At 49.9% G+C, this 22,256-nt stretch overlaps 1 protein-coding gene across 1 annotated transcript in view; it reads right to left on the bottom strand.

The window, feature by feature from the left end:
- The window catches only part of RBM44 (RNA binding motif protein 44), a 1,989,784-nt gene that overhangs the window by 213,070 nt on the left and 1,754,458 nt on the right, over window positions 1–22,256 (bottom strand). Inside the window, exon 19 of the mRNA XM_086956335.1 lies at window positions 12,705–12,850. Within this exon, the coding sequence (XP_086812461.1) occupies window positions 12,705–12,850 (146 nt within the window). The remainder of the gene's footprint in view (window positions 1–12,704; window positions 12,851–22,256) is intronic.

Genomic DNA, 22,256 nt, shown 5'->3' with positions numbered 1-22,256 from the left:
AGTCCACTTGTAAATAGGTGGAATGGGTGAACGTGGGGTGGTCACAAAGGGCAGAGAGTAGACCGAGAGGTAAATGGAAACAAGTGAAATGCAATGAATGAAATGACAAGAGAATTTGTAAAGCGCGGTAGCTACCCTAAGGCGCCCTAGTGCTCCGGACAGCCTTGTGGATGAACAGCTGGCTGTTAGTCTGATTTATTAAAAATTTGGGTTTTTAGCTGCTTGCGAAAGGGGAGTAGGTTGGACTCTGATCGCAGATGGAGGGGAAGAGAGTTCTAGAGTCTGGCCCAAATATAGGAGAATGAACGACCCCCACATCTGGCTCTCTTTATCCTGGGTACTGCAACAAGATAGGAAGAGGAAGATCTGAGCTGCCTGTTCGGAAGATAGGGGGTGATCAGGGAATGATTGATGCCGGCGCTGGTTTTCCAGAAGGCTCGTTGGACGATGCATAGGCTTTTGATCTGGATTTTATCCTGGACAGGGAGCCAGTGGAGATTCTTCAGTCCAGTTTTGACAAGGAGCTGATGGGGGATCTGGAGCAGTGTTCGTGCTGCACAGTTTTGGATCACCTGGAGCTTGCGCAGGGAGGTCTGTGGGGAGCCTAAGTAGAGGGCATTTCCAAAATCCAGACACAATACAATTAGACCCTGAATCATGATCTGCCTTGCGTGGAAGGTTAGTAGGGGAAGGATTTTCCGGGTGAGCCCGAGTAGACCAAAGCAAGTGGCTGAGAGTTTGGTTGCTTGGCTGTTGAAGTTAAGGGACTTGTCCAGCCAGATGCCTAGGCTCTTGATTGTGTCCTTAGGTGTGGGGGTATGTCCTAGACAGGAATACCAAAGGGAATTAATGTTAAGAGTGGGGGATTTACCTAGGAGAATCAGCTCTGTCTTGTCTCCGTTCATTTTGAGACAAGATGAAGTCATCCATGAGACTACTGCTTCTAAGCAGTCTCTCAGGTGGTTGGGTGCCGTGTGTGATTGGTTGAGAGCTACCACTAGTTGAGTATCGTCCGCATAGCTGACAATTTTTAGCCCGAAGGGGCGGACGATCTCAGCTAGGGGGCGCATGTATATATTAAAGAGCGTCGGCCTCAGAGAAGAGCTCTGCGGTACTCCGCAGCCAAGAGGCTTGCTAGAGGAGGTTGTTTCGCCCTTGAAGACCTGGAAGGAGCTATCTGATAGAAAGGGCTCGAACCTCGTCAATGCATTTCCTGTTACTCCTAGGCCGGCCAATCGATGTAGTAGGATGTTATTGTTAACCGTATCAAAGGCGGCACTTAGGTCGAGAAGGATGATAGCTGCGGAGCCTCCGTGATCTTCCTTGCCTCCTCTGTTACTGCGACGCGGGCAGTTTCGGTCCCGTGCATAGGGCGGAATCCCGTCTGGGAGGGGTCCAGCAGGTGATTAGTCTCTAGGAACCCCGTCAGTACGTTGTTGACATGTTTTTTACGGATCTTGCTTAGCCAGGGCAGCAAGGAGATTGGTCGGTAGTTCCCCGAGTTGTCTGGATCTAAATTGGACTTTTTAAGGAGGGCTTTAATCATGGCCTGCTTCCAGGGAGGGGAGGGGGGCAATCCCTGTGGATAGAGAGTTGTTGAGCAGGTCAAGGATGGTGGATAGAGTGTTTCTGGTGACTGTCAACAGAGAACATAGGGGTGCCGGGTCATTAGGAGACTTCACCTGGGTCAAGATGGGTTGTAGAGTGGTGGGATCAAGAGGAGGAAGGTTTCCTAGTGTTGCTGGCAGCTGAGGCCCTGGTGTATATGTTATGGTAGCTGCGGTAGGGGCCGGACTCAGGGGGAAGGAAGGGTAGATGGTTTGTATCTTTTGGAAAAAATACTCTGCCAAGTTATTGCAACAGGTTTGTGCATTAAGAGGGTTTAGTAGTTTTTCTGGGAGCGTAAGGAGGGACTTCGCTATTTGATAAATTTCCTTAGGCCTAGAGGCAGCTGCATTGATCTTATTTTCAAAAAAAGTTGACTGCGTAGTATGGATTTCGTTTTTATAGGCTTTTATTGCGTTCTGTATGTGGTTTTACTGGCTGGGGAGTAGTCCAATCGCCACTTCCTCTCCAGTTCCTTACAGAGGCGTTTCTTATCCCGTAGACCAGAGGAGTACCAGTGGGGAATCTTGGTGCTGCGCTTGGGTTCAGTGTTTAGGGGAAGTACTTAGTCCAGAGAGTCCGATATCCATCTATTAAAATTTTCATTGGCTAGTGTGGGGTCGGAACTGTTGGGTGGTCTGGAGGTATCGAGCTTTGCTGCCCATTCGTCTTGAGGGAGTTTTGACCAGTCGCGTTCCCTCAGGGTGACAATGGTAATGGGGGGCGGAGAGGGGGGGGGGCGGGGGGATGGGGAAGTGATCTGTCCAAGGAAGAGGGGACGAATTTCCCAGTAGGAGTTCTGTGCAGTTACTGAAAATGGGGTCAAGAAGGTGGCCTTTGGAGTGAGTGGGTTTTTGCACTAGTTGTTTAAACTGTAGTGCGGAGAGGCTGGCGGACATTTCTAGGGCGCTCTGGTCCGTCGTATCATCGAAATGGATGTTAAAGTCCCCTAGGAGAATGAAATTTGATGGGCTGCAAGCTAGGTCGGCTATCATAGAGGGCAGGGAGTTGAGGAACTGACCCAAGTTCCCTGGAGGGCGGTATATAAGCATCCCTGAAAACCTGCTGATAGGGTTTGGAGGGCTGCGGCACTCATAGCAGTCTTTGTAGAGAGAGAGGCTGAAATCCACAGTGAGGACAGGATGTGTATTGGTCTGCTGGGTTCCAGGTCAAGAGGCAGAAGGCAAAAACATTTCCCCTTAGTTGAAGTAGGGAGGTAGAGCTATAGCTCCTAATGTGGGCAGGAAAACGGACAGGGGTCATGGCCCCTGGCCCCGGCCGACCTTGCCTTTGGCGTGCCAGCGGAACGCCCGCTGCGCGTAGCATAATGCATGAGGCTTTATGTAGCTGAATTAGCCGAGTGCTTGTCCAATCGCGCTGCTCCCTCCTCCCCTCTAGCCCGGAAGTTGTTCTGTGACCGCTTCTCCCTCCACATTAATTGGGAATAATTTCCGTGGTGGACCGGGGAGAATGAGGGTGCCGGGTGTCAAAGGGTGCAGGAGGGTGAGTGGGATACAATCTTTGACTTCTGAGCAGTAAAAACAGTTTTACACAAATGCAGCGCTTTTTAAAATAGTGATACTAGGTGATAAGTTTTAAAAACAAAATGCGGCGCTAATGACACATAAGGAGTAGTTTCTGTCCTGTAACTCCAGTTCTGTAGTAGGGGTATCTCTGTTATAGTCATAATCTAGTGAATAGTCCCGCCCATGTGCGTGGACCCCGGCAATCAAAAATAATCTCTTAAGTTGTCAAAATAATGCAGAAACTGCAAAGACACTTAAGAGAGAATTTAAAGACAAATAATGCAGCCTATATCCACAGGCTACACTGTCCAGTACTTCAACTAGAAATTCCACCAAAATGCACCACACACAGTACAGCCTGCTAGTTTCTACCATAGAGAAACCTGCCTCCCCCAGTCAAAGACTCAGAAATGATAGAGAGGAAGGTAGGGACAGACAAGCCCCATAGGCTGCCATTATGTGGCTTAAATAGGATACTGTGCCTTTAAGAGAACTTTCCAGAACTTCTCCCAGTATCCCAGAATGCATAGCAGGTCCCTCTTACTTCAGTTCTTTTTGAAGGCGAAGCACGCCAGACCTGTCGCATTCTTGTATGATGAAAAAATCTCCACCGGGGAGGAGGGCGGGCGCTTATGACTATAACAGAGATACCCCTACTACAGAACTGGAGTTACAGGACAGAAACTACTCCTTCTGTAGTAGGGGATCTCTGTGTATAGTCATAATCTAGTGAATAGAATGGCAAGCCCATCCCCACACCAAAGCGGCGGTGGAAAATAAATACATAACGCCACTACTGTGCGAACAAATTCCGCAGCGAAGCCTGGCCAACCTGAGCGTCTGCCCTGGCGTCAGTGTCCAGGCAGTAATGCTTAGCAAAGGTATGAACCGACTTCCAAGTGGCTGCCTTGCAGATTTCAGCAATAGGCACGTTACGGAGCAGAGCCGTCGTGGCAGCTTTGCCCCTGGTGGAATGAGCCTTAGGCTTACCTCCTAAGGTCTTATTAGCCTTCTGGTAACACAATTGTATGCAGGACACAATCCACCTAGAGATGGACTGCTTCGAGGTCGCAAGACCCGTCCTGACCGACCCATAATTGATAAACAACTGGTCAGACCTACGAATATCCTTGGTTTTATCCAGATAAAATTTCAACACCCTCCTAACATCCAGGGAATGGAGAGACCTCTCCACTGGGGATGAAGGGTTCTGAAAAAACGTAGGCAAAGTTATAGTCTGGTTGACATGAAAATCAGAAATAACCTTGGGAAGAAATTTAGGGTGAGTACGCATAACAACCTTAGCAGCATGAAATACAGTATAAGGTTCATTACAACACAACGCCTGAATTTCACTCACCCTGCGGGCCGATGTAATGGCCACGAGGAACGCCGCCTTCCAGGACAGGTGCTGCAACGAAGCCTTATGAATAGGTTCAAAAGGCTCCTTCATCAATCTGGACAGCACCACATTCAATTCCCATGAAGGCGAGGGAAGCCTGACAGGAGGGAATACTTTCTTCAAGCCTTCCAGAAAGTCTTTGATCACAGGGATCTGGAAAAAGGAAGTCTGTGAAGGGCATTTCCTGTAGGCAGTCAATGCAGCAAGATGAACCTTAATGGAATGGACATTAAGGCCAGACTGCGCCAAATGTAGAAGGTAAGGAAGGATGACATCTTCCTTGCATGTCGTAGGGTCATGGTTCTTAGACTGGCACCAGATACAAAACCTCTTCCACTTGTAAGCATATGAAGTCCGAGTGGAAGGTCTCTTAGACTCCTTCAGTATGTCCATGCAATCATCGGGCAGATTCAGATGGCCATATTGCACTATCTCAGGAGCCATGCCGCCAAACTCAAAGACGAGAGGTTGGGGTGCAACATCCGTCCCCCGAACTTCGTGAGAAGGTCCGGCCTGCACGGCAACCGAATGTGAGGAAGGAGAGACCGGTGAAGTAGGTCCGTGAACCACCACTGCCTGGGCCACTCCGGGGCGATGAGTATCATCCGAGCACTGGACCGGGCCAGCTTGATGAGCACCGCCGGAATCAGGGGAATGGGAGGAAAGCCGTACAGAAAGTTGTTCGTCCAGTTGATCCATAACGCATTCCCCAGAGTCCCTTGTTGGAAGTATCTGGAGGCGAATTCTCTGCACTTGCTGTTTTCGGCGGTGGCGAACAAATCTATGTCTGGAGTTCCCCACCTTGCGAAGACTTCTCCTAGTACTTCGTCGTTTATGACCCATTCGTGGTTTTCCTGCAGCTGTCTGCTCAGTGCGTCCGCCTGAACATTCTGCACACCTGGTAGATGGGTGGCCGTTATCGTCAGTCCTCTGGCCAGGAGCCAGTGCCAGATCGTCTGCGCCTCCCGCGACAGGGTGCGCGATCTCGAGCCCCCCTGCTTGTTGAGGTAATACATCGTGGTGGTATTGTCCGTCTGTACAAGCAGAGAGTTGGTCTGGAAGGACGGAAGAAAGGCCTTCAGTGCCAAGTGAACAGCTCTGAGTTCCAGGAAATTGATGTGATACGTGGCCTCCATCGGCGACCACGTGCCCTGAATCTGTAGAGTCCCGGAGTGCGCTCCCCATCCCAGAAGAGACGTATCCGTCACGACAGTCTGCGTGGGAATGTCCTTGTGAAAGGGAACCCCTCTGAGGAGATTCTCCGCCGAACACCACCACTTCAGAGACTGAAGAGCATGCAGCGACAGTCGAATCTTGTCGTCCCAAGATCCTTTCCTCTGATCCCACTGGTCCTCCAAGCACTCCTGCAACGGTCTCATGTGCAGCCGTGCGTGTGGCGTCAGGAAGATACAAGAGGCCATCGATCCCAGTAGAGAAGACACCGTCCTCACTGTTGTAGATGGAGTCGTCATAAGAGCCTGAGCCTTCCGAAGGAGTGATAATCGTCGCTCTTCCGAAGGAGACACGCTTGCTGACAGCGTATTGATGGAGGCTCCCAAGTACTGTATGCATTGGACCGGAGTCGGGACAGGCTTGGCCATGTTGATGTGCAGCCCCAGCTTGTTCAGGAGAACGCACGTCTTCTGGAAGTGCGCACGCGCTTCCGAGAAGGAGGATGCCTTGATCAACCAATCGTCCAGGTAAGGGTAGACGAACAACTTGTTCTTCCTCAGGTGTGCTGCTACCACCGCCATGCACTTCGAGAATGTTCTTGGCGCAGACTTCAGTCCGAATGGGAGTACTGTGTATTGATAATGATTGGTGCCGACTTGGAACCGCAGGAACTTCCTGTGTTTGTGTGCAATGGGCACATGGAAGTAAGCATCCTGTAGGTCTATAGCGCAAAGCCAGTCTCCCTGTTGCAACTGAGGATAAATCTGATGCAACAACAGCATGCGGAACTTTTCCCTGCGAATCCATTTGTTTGCCTGTCGCAAATCCAGAATGGGCCTGAACTCGTTCTTGTCCTTCTTGCGAACCAGAAAGAACCGGGAGTACAGACCTCTTCCTCTCTGAGACAGAGGTACCTCCTCTATCGCCCTTTTCCTTAACAGGACATCCGCTTCCGCCTGAAGCTCGCGCAGCTGAAACTGCGAGCCGACCGGGGGAATAGCCGGAGGAGGGCTGGTGAACCGAAGACTGTATCCATTGCAAACAATATTCAGCACCCACTTGTCCTGAGTAATTTTTCTCCACTCTGCCAGAAAAAGTTGTATGCTTCCCCCTACCGGAGCGGGTAACGGATCCGGGGAAAGTAAGTTCCTAGGGCCTAGACCCCGCCTGGCCCTTGGGCGCTGGAGCCGACTGCTGGCCTCCCCTGCCCTTCTGCCGCTTCTGGAACGGCTTACAGCTGCTGCTGTTGTGAGTGCCCCGAAGCCTGTCCTCATCCACGGCCTTGTCCGCCGAACCGCCGTTGGAAGGGGCGGTACTGCTTCTTGGTCTCTTTGGGCTTCTCCAGGCAGATTGGCCACCCTCTGCTGTGCGTCCGGTTTCAGGGACGTAAGCCGGAGCCAAGCGTGGCGCCGCTGGTTGATCCCGTGGCAAAATCCGTGAGCCGCCAACAGGGAAGAGTCCGCAGCCGCGCTGATTATCTGGTTGGCCACCAGCATCCCCTCACTCAGGACTTCCATGAAGTCTTCACGCTGCTCCCGGGGCAAATGCTCCGCAAAGCGCTCAAGGGAGTCCCAGGGGGCGCGGTCGTAGCGTCCCAACAAAGCCGTGGCACTTACCGCCTTCATGGAGGTAGCGGAAGTTCCACAGACTTTCCTCCCCGCCGAATCCATCCACCGAGATTCCTTGTCCGGGGGGACCGTGGAGGTCGGAGTGGTGGCATGCTGCTTGCGGGCCGCCGTGACGATGACGGAGTCAGGCGGGGGCTCAGCTCTCAAAAAGGCCGGATCCGAGTCGGGAGCCCGGTACTTCTTTAGTAATCTCGACGGAGCCGCCCTCGTCACCGCCGGGGTGAGAAACAGAGCCATAGCCGGTTCTTCCAGGCCCGGCACCAGGGGCAGGAGAGGACGAGACAGATGCTTCTGATGTAGAGTCTCGAAAATGACCGATGTCTTCGGCGTAGGCACTGTCAGGGATATGCCTAGCTTCGCCGCTCCCCTCAACAGGACGTCCTGAAAGGCAACCAGGTCATCTATCGGGGACACTCTGGTGTCCGGCGACCCCGATAGGGTAGGTGAATAATCCCTGGTCCCAGAGGACCTTGTGTGTGAGCGCGATTCGCGCCTCCTATGGCGGTGCCGCGATCGCGTGGATGATCTGTGCCGCGATCTCTCCTTCCGCCCAGAGTGAGATCGTGACCTGCCAGCTCGTGGGCGCTCCTTTGGTTTACGTGGGGGGGTCTTCCGTGGTTCATCACGGGGTTTCTTCGGTTCCTCCCGGGGTTTTGGTTTCGGAGTCCCCTTAGGAGGAACAGGCAGGGACGGCAGGGAAGTGGACCTCGGCGGAGGAACCTTCGGCTGCGGTGTGGGCCCATGCGGAGGGATCGGAGGTGGAGAGGGATCTCCCGAAGGCAGCGGTGGCTTGGGCGGAGGGTCCTCCTTAGGCACGGGGGAGGAGTAGGAGTCCTGGGCCGAGACGGAGTGTACACTTCCTCGTACACCGAGCCCGGTGATCCCTTAGGCGAGGGGTGCGGAGAGCCATCCCCATCAGCAGGCGACCTCTTCCTCTTGCGACCTCCACTGGACGCAGCGTGACTCCTGGGACTAGAGTCCCTTTTCCGCCGTTTTGGAGAGGGTGACCTACTCCTCGACGCTGACCGCTGTCTACTGGACGCAGAACGACGCTTCTCCGGCGTCGAATGACGTCTCCTGGACTCCGGCGTCGAACGCCGTCGACCCTCTTCTCCTCGGCGTCGAACGCCGACTCCTCGACGTCTACCTCCTCTTTCGCGACCTCTCCCGTCGTCCTCTCGACGTCGGGCGGCCCGCCCTCGACGACGAGCGCCGCCGTCTTGATGATCCCGACGTCGAGGAGCCCCTCGACGTCGATCGGCGATGTCGCCACGACGGCGATCGACGGTGTCGCCTCGACGACGACCGACGGTGTCGCCTCGACGGCGAGCGTCGGCGCCGCTTCGACGGCGAGCGTCGATACACGTCACTGTGCCTTCGTCGACGGTAGGAAGATCTCGACGTCGACGACGACGATGACGTCGACGGCGGCTTCGACGTCGGCTTCTCCTTTGCCGTCGAGCCATCCCGCCGTCTCGACCCGGAGCCCCGGGGAGAAGGGGAGCACGCCGTCGTCATCCCTCTCGACGCCGTCGTCGATGCCATCGACGTCGACGGAGAATGGGACCGATTGCTGGACTTCCTGCCCCCGGGGAGCCCCCCGGGGGCCTCAGCAGAGGCAGAGGGAACCTTCCCAGGCTGCCTAGACCCACCTGCAGCCCGCAGACGCCTATCCTCCAGGCCAGCCAGCCTGATCTTCAATCTGTCCCTCAAGGTCCGAGCAGAAAGCTGCTGGCAGATTACACACTCCTCAGGGACATGATCTTCCGGAAGGCACACGATGCAGACCTCATGGGGATCACTCTTGGCCTTCTTATTCTCACATGCTGGGCACTTCACAAAAAGGCCAGGCATTTTGGAGCCCCAAAACACCTAAAACAGCACAAAAGGGAGAGGAGAGCACCAAGAAATAAACTGTAACACTTTTAAAATTCAACAGTGCAAAAAACAAATCCAATAAACCCTTGAGAAAGGGAGAGCTCAATGCCAGGGTCCTGTAAGCAGGAGCCAGAAAAAAGAACTGAAGTAAGAGGGACCTGCTATGCATTCTGGGATACTGGGAGAAGTTCTGGAAAGTTCTCTTAAAGGCACAGTATCCTATTTAAGCCACATAATGGCAGCCTATGGGGCTTGTCTGTCCCTACCTTCCTCTCTATCATTCCTGAGTCTTTGACTGGGGGAGGCAGGTTTCTCTATGGTAGAAACTAGCAGGCTGTACTGTGTGTGGTGCATTTTGGTGGAATTTCTAGTTGAAGTACTGGACAGTGTAGCCTGTGGATATAGGCTGCATTATTTGTCTTTAAATTCTCTCTTAAGTGTCTTTGCAGTTTCTGAATTATTTTGACAACTTAAGAGATTATTTTTGATTGCCGGGGTCCACGCACATGGGCGGGACTATTCACTAGATTATGACTATACACAGAGATCCCCTACTACAGAAGCAGTGCTTAGGGGTTCCAACAGAAGGGTACCGTGAGGAAAAGCAAAGTGTTCTGACCAGAGCGCTTGTCCTATGCGCGTGGCGTGATGCAGGAGGCTTTATGCGGCTGAATTGGCAGAGCGCTTGTCCAATCGCGCTGTTCCCTCCTCACTTCTAGCCGGTAAGTTGTTCTGTGACCGCGCTTCCCTCCACATCAATCGGGAATAATTCCCGTGGTGCACCGGGGAGAATGCGGGTGCCGGGTGTCAAGCGCTTGAGAAACAACATCAAATTGGGATAGCATTTTATCCAGTAGTACCAAGAGATGCGGACAGAAACCTCTTTTGTGGTTACAAAAAGAAGCGAAAGGCGGATTGGGGTTGGTGAGGAGCTATGGAAAGGTCCAAGGACCTGGCCATAGCCAGGCTGTTCTAAAAGTGCTCTAGCGCTGAGCCCACCTTATCTCCGAACAAACAGGAGCCATTAAAGGGCATGCCCGCGAGCGAAGCTGGGGCATGCCCTGAACAGCCGTGGGTTCTCAACCAAGCGTGCCACTTATGGGACACGGACAAATGAAATTGCTCTGCTCAGTGACTTTGTTGTGTCCAGCCCACATCTTATGGTGAACTTGGCTGCATCGCTCTTGTCAGCAATTACTTGAGAGATTATGGCTTGGGCCTTCTCCGAGACCCTGGACCGCACTTGTGCCACAGAGTCCCAGATTGTATGGGAGTATCAGTCCAAGAGGAACTCAGTGATCACCGACCACAGTGCCAGGCTAGAAGAAGAGAGCACCCTCTTCACAAAGGTATCCAACCTTTTGAATTACCCATCCAGTGGAATGGTAGGAAATGTGCCAGTGTTGATGTTCGAAGTGGAGGCCTAGAACACCTAGCTCTATGGGTGTGGGTGCTGGTTGAGGAAACTGGGGTCCACTGGGGCAGGGTGATAGTGGTGGCCAACTGGCCTAAGCACAGAAGCCACTGTGCACTGCTTGGACCAGGGCCAGAGTAGGATGTCAGCAAGGGCTTCACTAAATGGGTCAATGGGAACAACTCCTGGCTGAAGCACGTCCATCAAGATGCTTGTGTTGCCTGCCACTTAAGGAAGCATAAGGTCCTGTACCTCAGCTTCCCTCCACACCACTATTGCGAATGAGGCACATTCCTCCGTAGTCACCGTAGGAAGAGCGACGAGACCAGCATCTTCAGTCCTCTGGCTTCCGCCCGATCCTCATACCATTTGTCCTCGGCATCTTCTAAAGACTGGTATCCATAAGGGTTTGCAAACTCCCTCCCAATCATCACAATCCAATTGAGGACTGTCATATGAATAAAGCACTGGCTCCTATATAGGGAGTCTGCACCCAGTCGCGCCGGTGTCAGTCAACGCTCTTACGGCTCTGTATTGGAGTCAGGAATTATGATGGGGGCAGCACCACTACAGCGCATGGTTGGCCCCAGGGGTATCAGCACTGGAGCGGGCACCAGGGAAGGTCGAGATCACAACCGATGCCTCTCTGGCTCTGTCAATGTATCGTTGGGGCCCAAGTGGTGTCAAGGGCAAGCCAGCCAGCGAAAAGACCAGTAGGAGCCCCTCCTGGACCCGTGGTGCCCAATGGCACTCAAGAGAGGTAGGACCACCCAAACATAAGGTGCCTGGCCTCATAAAATTCCTTATGTTGGATGACGGTCGCTCTAGCTCCAGGAGATTCAGGAAGGGGTGGAGACAGCCCAGGCACCTCCACAGAGCTTGCGCAGTGAAGTCAAAGACCTCTTCCAATAATTTTTCTTTTTGTGGGGCTTACCTGACTTCCCCAATGATTTGAAGTGGACAATGATCGTCGAGTTCAAAATCCTGAACAATCTTGAGACCTTTCTCGCAACAGAGTGGGAGTGTCGTGGAGTCAATCGACGTCCGGCAGTATAGGAGCTTGAAGAACTACTCCTTCAGTGCCTTGGGATGCTTGGTGCAGCAGTCCTCACGCCCTGGTGTTGTGATCTTGTTTAAGACACCATACACAAACCAATTGCAAGTCAACCACCGACATATATTGATGACATGGCTTAAAACCTCCCTTTCAGGTGGACATCCTTCACACCAGGGGACAATGTCTCAAAAATTGTGGACAAAAGGTCGAAAAAAAGGGGACTGGAAGCAGCCCTACTCTAGATCTGCGCTAATTGGCGTGAAAAAAGAAGAGGTGGCAATATATAGGTAACACGCATGTCACTTCCGGTGTAGACGACACCACGTGGAGCTGAATAATACTACCTACCAGCGAGGTGAAGTACTGCTCACCAAAAAATTGCCAGATCCAGTCAAACACCTGGGGAATATTCAACGGTAGGAATCTATGGCAAGAACTCTCTATTGCTCTTTGCTATGTACAGCATAGTACTAAAATGAATGGAATGTAATTATTAGGCTGAAATGTGTCAAATGCAAAATAAAGTTGTCGTCTGCATACCTTAAGTTAAAATCCCGGTCTCGCCAGCCTAGTAGACAATAAATGTATGCCAGCTAGATTGTATTTTTAGCCCAAGATACAAATAGAAAAGAACGCTGCTAAAGGCCACCCCTGTTTTAACCCATTTAAGACAGATCTGTAAAGAATTTGGTGGCCCTTGCTGTACATGCCGCTAATTGTCGAAACATTGGCAATATAACAAAACAGCTCTATCAATTTCTCTATTTTTGGTCTCCTGAAAATAGAGTTATCAAGGATATAATGATAACAGCATCCACTTGTCTAGGAGGCTGAGCAAAAAGTTGGGTTAAGGCTTACACAAGTTTATTTAGGAAGGGTAAAACAGGATTTGGCATAGTGCACACAAATATTTTGCCACTGGAAAGGATCACTAGTCATTCACTCTCAAGTTACAGAGGAGAAAAATAACGAAAGTAGGCATCTACTGTGTGTAGTTTGTCTCAAGTGATCCCAAATTTACCTGTTTGCCTCCGGGTGAAGGTCAGTAAGTTTCTTCATCAGTTTATTAAGGCTGCAAGCGTTCACAGTGTTCTCTTGTGTGAATGGTGCAGGCTCACCAGGTGTGCAAGGTTCACACTTTTCTACTATGGAAATCTTTGGGTGCACCTTAATATGTGGGAAAAGCGATAGAAGATTTACTTCTGTGATATCCTGCTTTTCTATATTGCGTCTTATCAGTTACAAAACTGAAATATCATAATCAAACATCAAGCCCAGATGAAGATCCCAGATGTTCGGTTTAATTAAAATTTTAGATTTTTTTGTTTAAAAAACTTCTCATAATGACATGAAGAAACAAAGACGTTAATACAAACAGAAGAGTTGATAATCATTCACATAACAAAATAATTGTAAAGATTGAACTATAGCAGTTTCTTAGCACCATGCCAAAAAACAAATTCTATTTGCCAAGCAGTTTTAACTTAAGTATTTTACATAAGGGAAAATATATGATAGAGTAGACAACAAATATGCCCCCATGCTTCATGACCTCATTTACTGTAGAAAGAGGCTGTCAGAAGCAGCAGAAAAGAAAAAAGGTTAAGATGACCACCAAAGTAACTCGTTTTCCCTTTGAATGACAATGTCCTTTTAACAAATTAGCAGTTACCATTAGAAAATGAATAAGATCACAAAGGTTTGCAAGATATTAAAGGATCTAAGGCATTCTCTATAGGAGACTAGAACCATTATTGAGGATCTTGTTTTCAACTATTCTGTGGTCATATTTTCTCATATAGACAGAGAATGTTTTTGTACCACTTTCCAGGTTCTCTTTAACCATTATAGGGCCACAGCCCTATAATGGTTAAAGAGAACAAAAGAGTACAAAAGAGTCCAAGTATTTTGCAACACTGTTGCTTTAGGCAATTCAATTTTATAACTATTTTAATTCCTAATGTACAAGCTACTTACCTTCAGTATCGCCTTATCTGGTAGGGACTCTATCTAGCCGCAGATTCTTTACCATAGATTTACCTTGAGGCGTAAAACTAGATCCGGAATTTGTTTGTGAGCAGTACCCCTGTATGCTGGTAGGTGGCGTCAGTGGCTCCGCAAGTGACGTGCATGGTGGCTATATAGGCTGCCACCCCAGCATACGACTTTACATGCCGGAGCACAGGGCATAAAGAAAACTGACAACTAGTGTAGAAAAATAGGGAGCTGAAAGGGGAAAGCCCTGCCCATAGAACTCTGTTTGTAGAGCTGGGAGGATGGGTGGGTCAGTAAGGAATCAGTAGCTAGACAGAGTTTCTAACAGATAAGGCATCACCAACATCAAGTAACTTGCTCACCTGACAGACTTCTAGCCACAGATTCCTTATCTTATAAAAGATACACAAGTACTACCTCCCCAGAAGCAGGTCTCCGAAAATATTTCATATTGGGCAAAGTGCCCTTCCAGAGGGACCTGACTGTCCAGGCAGCAGTGTTTTGTGAATGTGGTGAATGTGTTCAGAGAGGCCCATGTTGTACCCTGGCAGATGTCAAGGACTGTGACTCAGTGTGCTAACGCAGTGGTCGCAGTCTTGGCTCTTTGGGAAAAAACAAATCAGAACACTTTACGTGGTGATGTGCAAATAATCAACATCTTTGCTGAAACCCAATTTCCAAAGATTATTGTTCATGCAATATATATAGTTTTAGCAGTGAAATTAAGTAGGAAAGTTTGAGGCCATTTTATTGGAAAATGTACTGTTTGTAAATGGCAGTGCTCTATCAAACTATGTTTTAGTAATACATTTATTAAAAGTGAGTTTTGAAACATGAAATGGAAAACATTCATTTGGGTCAAATACATCAGTTCAGTCAAGTAGATTATTCAAGTCACTAGACCTGTAGGTCTAGTAACATTTTAATGATTTTTTGAGGTCTATAACCTTTAGGGGAGAGTTATAAGTATCAAAGAGTTAGGCCTGGCAAAAGGTTTATCTTGCAGGGTCAAAGCTGAAGTTTAAAGCTACAGAGGTAGGCTTGAGGCATGTTTTACAAGGATACTTTAGTCGGCAGCACAATTTGTGCAGCAGCCCACATGTAGCATTTAATTTACAGGCCATGGGTACATGTAGTACAATATACCAGAGACATATAAGTAAATTACACGTGCCATTCATGGGTAGGTCAATTGGACAAGTTACTTCCCTTCGGTTACACCTCGTCTGATGAGACATGATCTAGCCGCAGATTTCTTAGCTAAGCATATCTCAGGAGTCAGGCTGGATCTGGAAAATGTTGGCCAAGCAAAACTCCTGCATGCTGGTAGTTTGAGTTAGCCGGCTCCGCGTGACGTTGTTGTCCGCAACGGAAGGGACATCGGCATCACCTACATAGGCGCCACCCCGCACCAGTTACTTTTCACAACATTCCACTGCAGGAGCATGGAGCCATGAAGTGCACTGACAGTGGAGTGTACAGAACAATTAGGGCTCTGAAAGGGATGTGCCCTGACCCTAAAAACCTCTCTGCAGTGCGGGGAGGATGGGTGGTGCAGTTAGGAATCTGTGGCTAGATGATGTCTCTGCCAGATAAGAAGGTAAGTAACTTGTTCATCTGTTAGTGACATCTATCCACAGATTCCTTACCTTAGAAGAGATACCCCAGCAATACCATCCCTGGAGGAGGAACTGAGGACAATTTAGAACAGGAATTCCTGCAGGACAGAGCGCCTCAACTGTCCAGGAAGTAGTCCTCAGTGAACGTGTGCAGGGAAGCTCACATTCCTGACTGACAAACTGGAACACCACGCTGTAATGCTGTGGTCGCAGCCTTAGCTCTGTTGGAATGAGACCGTCAGGAGGCAGTGTCTTGGGCAAAGTGTAGCAACTTTTGATGCAGAGAACAACCCATGGCGAGATAGCATCTCTTCTGCACCGCACCACCATTTTTTGATCCAAAGTACCCCACGAAGAGTTGGCTGTCCTCCCGGAACTCTTTAGTGTGGTCAAGGTACAACAACACTGCTTTTTCTGGGTCCAGACGGTGGAGGTTCTCCTCTTCTTTAGAGGGGTATGGAGGAGCGTAGAAAGGGGGGCAAGGTGATTGATTGCCCCACATGAAATGGTGCTACCATTTTCGGTAATAAATAAGCCCTAGTGCGAAGCACTAACATATCAGAGAAGATGGTAGAGCTTGCATATGCAGTAAGGCATGCTGTACCTGCAGGATGAGACAACACAGCCTCAGAGTCAGTCTCACTGAAATCCAGGCTACAGGCCGAAACATCAGAATTATAGCCAGACTACCTTGGATGCGCCACCCTAGAGGATAAGTGTAACAACGCCCTGTGACCCGAATGGCTCCAATGAAAGGAAGTGTCTGAAGAGGAGTCAGGTGTGACTTTGGCATGTTGATGGTGAACCCCAGAGAATGCAGGTGGTTTCTCCGTAGTCTGGTGGTGGTGGTGACTGCCTGGTGTGAGTCCGCCTTCAACAGCCAGGCTTCAAGCTAGGGGAAGTTTAGAATCCATAACCTCGGGCTGCAACGACAGTCATCACTTTTGTGAACACTCGAAAAGGCACTGGTGACACCACAGGGGAGCACAGCAAACTGTAAATGCTTGCGGCCCACCATGGACCGCAGGTTAAGTCTGTAGGCCGGGAATGTGTTGAAGGGGAAATACATGTCCTACAGGTCCAGCTCTACCACCCAGGCTCCATGACCGAAGGCAGACCGAACCTGGGACAATGTGAGCATATTGAATTTCTCTTTCCTCAGGAAGGCATTGAGAGGGCATAGATCTAGTATGAGGCGGAGGCCTATGTCCTTTTTCGGCACCAGAAAGTAGCGGGAATAACAACCACACTCATCTTCTGTGGAGGGTTCCCTCTCTACTACTCATTTGGCCAACAGTCTTCACTTTCCAACATGAAGGAATTGACCCGTTGAACAAGTTACTTACCTTCGGTAACGCTTTTTCTGGTAGATACAGTATCTGCCTGTGGATTCCTCACCTTGTGAATATCCCCTTGGCGTCAGCAACATTCGGAAATTCTTTTTGTAGCTTCGCGCCGACGTGGACGACGTCATAGAGGCACGGCATCGCATGCAACTCCGCTGACGTCACCAACACTACAATAGGCCCACTCCGGCGTGATGACATCAGTTCCGCCCTTTTTTCAGTGCCTTCGAGGCACACGGACGGACCAATGACAGTAGAAACATACACAGTATACACAGTACACAAATATCAAGTTAACAAACACAGTGTGAAACAAATGCAATAAAAAATTTGAAATAAGCAATTCCTTGACAATAAAGTAAATACATTACAGTAACTCTGGTATAGAAGAGTGGACAACGGGGAGGCGGTTGGTCAGTGAGGAATCCGCAGGCAGATACTGTATCTACCAGAAAAAGCGTTACCGAAGGTAAAGTATCTTGTTCTTCTGATAGATACATCTGCCAGTGGATTTCTCACCTTGTGAATAGAGTCCCACAGCAGTCCCCACTCCCGGAGGAGGGTGTCCACTCTTCTACACCAAAAAATCCTGGAGGTCAGAGCGCGCAAAGTGACCTTCCCTCCTCACCTCGGCATCCAAGCAGTAATGCCTCGCGAAAGTGTGGAGGGAGGTGGAGTTCTGGACTTTTTGGTTCCGTCCAGAGGTGTCAGGGATAACACCCGAAGACCCCGGAGTTCTACCTGTCTTGGTGCACAAATAAACAGAAACACAGGCTTCTCGATGGTGGCGTCAAAGACCAAAGGTTTATTACCGCAGGGACACAGAAGTCACAGAAACTACACACGGGCAGTATCTAGGAGCCTGTTCGATTTGTACAAAGTGGGTTGCTCCTTAAATACTAAATTTTAGGCTTGGGGCAAATTCTTTACATGCTAGTACATTTCTAAACCTTTGTGTCCTAAACAATAAATATTTGGCGTTACACAGGAATCGTCAACAATATCTGATGTCAAAACATTACGAACGAGGGGTTCCCACTATTCCATCATAATCCCATGTCAACTTTTCATTCAAGAGCGGACCGCCTCATCGTAAATTTCGTTACCTCCCCCTAATAAAGGCCCAGAAGGAAAGGAGCAGAGCCAGGTGCAGGAGATAGAAAAGCAGGATAAGGGATGTTTGTGGGTCGTAAATGGGCAAGGCTACCAGCTTCGGCCACCTAATCATGATCAGGCCAACGAACACGAGAACCAGTATAGCAGGACTGGCCTCAGGCAGAGGAAGCAGCTTCTGCCGAGTCATGCGGCCATGGCGTTTTCTGTCCTAAGGTACACGTGTCACTAGCAAGGTGAATCGCCGGCTAAAGCTTACGTGTCCTTAAGTAAAAGAGGTCACTGCGTGTCCATTGACTATGTGAGGGCAAGAAATACAAAATGGCTGCTGTAATCTAAGATGGATGCCATGGGTGAATCAGAAATGTGTTCATAACAGGAGTGCTCTTGCTCGTAGCATAGCGAAAACACCAGGGTATGCTAAATGGATCATTTGCGGTTCACTGATACCAAAATTATGAGTTTACGACAATGTTGAAAACACGGGTTCAAATCGTCACGGAACCTCAGAGGTCCAAGTCGCGGCCCTACAAATATCCTCTACAGGTACACCCCTAGACAAAGCAGAAGTTGACGACTTTGCTCTAGTAGAGTGAGGTCTTATACCCTCTGGAGGTTCCACAGAGGATGATCCATCTTGAAAGAGTGCGCTTGTGCACAGCTCTTCCTTTCTTGCAGCCAGCAAATCCAACGAAGAACTGGTCATCCACTCGATAGTCTCTAGTCCTATCAAGATAAAAGCTCACCGCCCTCATAGGGTCCAGACGGTGTAATCTCTCCTCCTCCTTGGAAGGGTGAGGGGGAGGATAAAAGGTAGGAAGGGTAATTGTCCTAGATGGAAGGGAGTTACCACCTTAGGGAGAAAAGCAGCCCTGGTCCTAAGAACCATTCGTTCAGCATTAATGGTCAAGAATGGGGCCTTGGAACTAAGAGCTTGAAGCTCACTTACCCTACTTGCCGAGGTGATCGCAACAAGGAAGACCGTCATAAAAGACAAAAGCCTCATGGGACACTTGTGTAAGGGTTTGAAGGGAGAACCCATCAAGTAGGTTAAAACAAGATTTAAATCCCATTGAGGCACAATAAAGGGAGTAGGAGGGAACTTATTTGTGAGGCCCTTCAAAAACCCTAAAACCACAGGAGACTTGAAAAGAGACGGCTGATCCGGCAAACAGAGAAATGCCGACAATGCCGAAAGATAACCCTTGACTGTGGCAATAGCAAATCCCTGCTGTGCCAAAGACCCAGATCTTTTGACTGGGTGTGAGTGCTTGATTGATTCAGATGCTCCGTCCATCACCACTCCCTTTTGTGCCAAAGAAAGACTAATTGTAAAATATCAGACAAACGAGCCTTCAAAGGGTCAACAGACTTCTCCCCACACCAAGAGACAAATTTAGACCATCTGTATGAATAAATGGATTTAGTGGAGTCACGCCTAGCCGAAAGAATGACATCCACCACATCGTGTGGGAGAGAAAAGGAATTCAGGTTGCCCCGTTCAATCTCCAAGCATGAAGGTGTAATGTCTGGAGGTGGGGGTGTAGAACCTGCCCCTCCATCTGGGAGAGGAGATCTGCCCTGAACAGGAGACGGAGCGGCGGGCGAGAGGAGAGGTGGAGAAGATCCGTGTACCACACCCTTCTTGGCCAATCCGGGGCTACCAGAATAACTTGATCCCTGTCTTGGCGAATCTTCCTCAGAACCCGAGGAATCAAAGGTATGGGAGGAAACGCGTAAAGGAGTTGACTTCCCCAACTCAACTGAAACGCGTCCCGCAAGGCTCCTTGCATCGGATACTGGAGACTGCAGAATGACGGGCAGTGAGCATTCTAGCGAGTGGCAAACAGGTCCACACGAGGAGCCACCCATGTCCGAAAGACGTGACGAACCACCTGCGGGTGAAGCCTCCACTCGTGGTTGGCCGAGAACTGCCGACTGAGACTGTCTGCACGCACGTTCAAAACTCCAGCCAGATGATTCGCCATCAGACAAATCTGATGGTCCTCAACCCAGGACCAGAGGTGCAGAGCCTCTCTGCAGAGACACTGCGACCCCACTCCTCCCTGCTTGTTGACAAACTACATCGCGGTCGTATTGTCCGTCAGGACTTGAACTGACCGACCGCGAAGGGAAGGGAGGAAGGCCTTGAGTGCCAAACTAATAGCCCGTAACTCTAGAAGGTTGATGTGAAGCAACCTTTCCTCTGGAGACCAAAGACCTTTGACCTCCAGATCCCCCAGATGAGCACCCTACCCTAGAGTGGATGCATCCATAATCACTGTAGCCACCGGGGGAGGCAGATGAAAAGGCTTTCCCTGAGATAGATTGCCTTCCACGCTCCACCAAGATAGATCCGCCGCAGTTTCTCTGGAGATCCTCACAGACTCCCTGAGATCTCCGTTGTGTTGATACCACTGCCTGCGGAGGCACCACTGGAGCGCCCTCATGTGCCAGCGTGCATGGTTTATCAACAGAATGCAAGAAGCCATCAGACCGAGCAGGCTAAGGACCTTCCGGACTGGAACGACCGCCCCATTGTAAAATAAAGGAATCATTTCCTGCATGTCGCGAATCCTTTGAGGAGGAGGGAATGCACTACATACAGTTGTGTCCAGTACAGCACCTATGAACAGGTTGCGCTGGGAGGGCACCACGTGAGACTTGGGTACATTTATTGAAAAACCCAACCAGTACAACAACTGAGTTGTCTCCTGCAGATGCTGGAGCACTTTCTCTGACGACTCTGCCTTAATCAGCCAGTCGTCCAAATAGGGGAATACTGGAACCCCCGACCTTCTGAGATGTGCAGCCACCACCGTCATCACCTTGGTGAAGACTCGAGGCGCAGTACTAATTCCAAAAGGGAGGACAGCAAACTGATAATGTTGCGATCCCACCGTGAAACGGAGATACTTCCTGTGCGACTTCAGGATTGGGATGTGAAAATACTCATCCTGCAAGTCGAGCGACACCATCCAGTCTTCTTCCAGCAGCGCCTGAAGAACCTGCGCAAGGGTGAGCATCTTGAACTTCTCTTGTTTCAGATAAAGATTCAAGATCCTGAGATCCAGGATTGGACGAAGTCTGCCATCCTTCTTGGGAGTCAGGAAATACCGGGAGTAGCATCCCTGACCCCTTTCCTGTTCTGGAACCACCTCTATCGCACCCTTTCTTAATAGAGTCTGCACTTCCTCCTGCAGAAGTAAGAGGTGTTCGTCCGTGCAAAAACCTTGACAAGGAGGGTAATTGGGAGGGAATTCCCGAAAGGGAAGAGCATACCCATTTTCTACGAGATTGAGAACCCAAAGATCTGATGTAACCGATTACCAATTGCGTAGAAAGTGGGTAAGCTGACCCCCCACCGGACCCGCATGATCCTGAATGGCGGATCTAGGGCTGCTTTTCTGAGGCCGGAGGGTTGGAGGAGGTGGAGGAGGAAGAGGCTTGTCATCCTCGAGGACGTGCTCTTTGTTTACCCCTGTACGACCTGTACAAGGGATTCTGCTGCTGCTGTTGCTGTTGCTGCTGCTGCTGCTGACCTTGCCGATAGGAGCGAAAGGAAGAGCGCCCAAATCCTCTGAACTTTCTGGTAGAAGAACCCCTGGTCTGAAGCCCTAAAGATTTGGCAGTAGCCCTACTGTCCTTAAATCTTTCTAAGGCTGTATCAGTTTTTTTCCCCAAAGAGTCCAACACCATCAAACAGCAGATCCAACAAAGCAGCTTGAACATCTGCCGAAAAATCAGAAGATTTCAGCCAAGCTGATCTTCTTGTGGCAACCGCAGTACCCATGATGCCTGCCACTGAATCCGCAGTGTCTAGCCTGTAGGAAGGTGGATACCTGACTATGGTTGCCCCCAACTTTTTGCCTGGTGTTTTGCTGGTTTTTGGACTTAGTTGGCCTGGGACCCAGCCAATCAGGACCCCAGGCCTACTGCAAACTCTGTAAAAATGGATTCCATGTACCTTAGGTGCATTTACCAATTGGTACTGGGCCACCTTATCAGACCCTGTAACTCAGGGCATAGGTGTACCCAGGGCCTACCAGGGGCTGCAGCATGTATTATGCCACCCATGGCTGGCCAAATAAATCTGACAACTGGCTGCACGACAGCTGGGGCAAGGTGGTGTAATCACCCTTTGCTTTAGATATAGTATACCTATATCTAACCCTAAAATGGACACACAGATTCCTATCAGTCACTCCTATGGCAGGCCTTGACAATCCTGAAGGCAGAGTGCTTGGAATCGTGTGAGATGGTGCTCTGGCATGAGCTGAGCCCGTTTGCAGCTTGCGGAACCAAGTCCTAATAGCTGTTCCATGATAACTCGTACCATATACTCTTAAGTGCATTATAATCCTCGCGGTTATATGCTATCTTTGGTATCGCTTTATCAAAACATGTCGAGTAAGGTGTCATACGAATTGGAATACTAACCCCTCGCCAATTCTGGCAACGGGGTTAGCATTCCACCCTTCTAGAGGGACACGACATGCA

This window comes from Lissotriton vulgaris, chromosome 2_1 (assembly GCF_964263255.1).
Source record: "Lissotriton vulgaris chromosome 2_1, aLisVul1.2, whole genome shotgun sequence".
Lineage (NCBI taxonomy): Eukaryota > Metazoa > Chordata > Amphibia > Caudata > Salamandridae > Lissotriton > Lissotriton vulgaris.
Note: the sequence above shows the minus strand (reverse complement) of the source record. Positions and strands in the feature narration are given on the sequence as shown.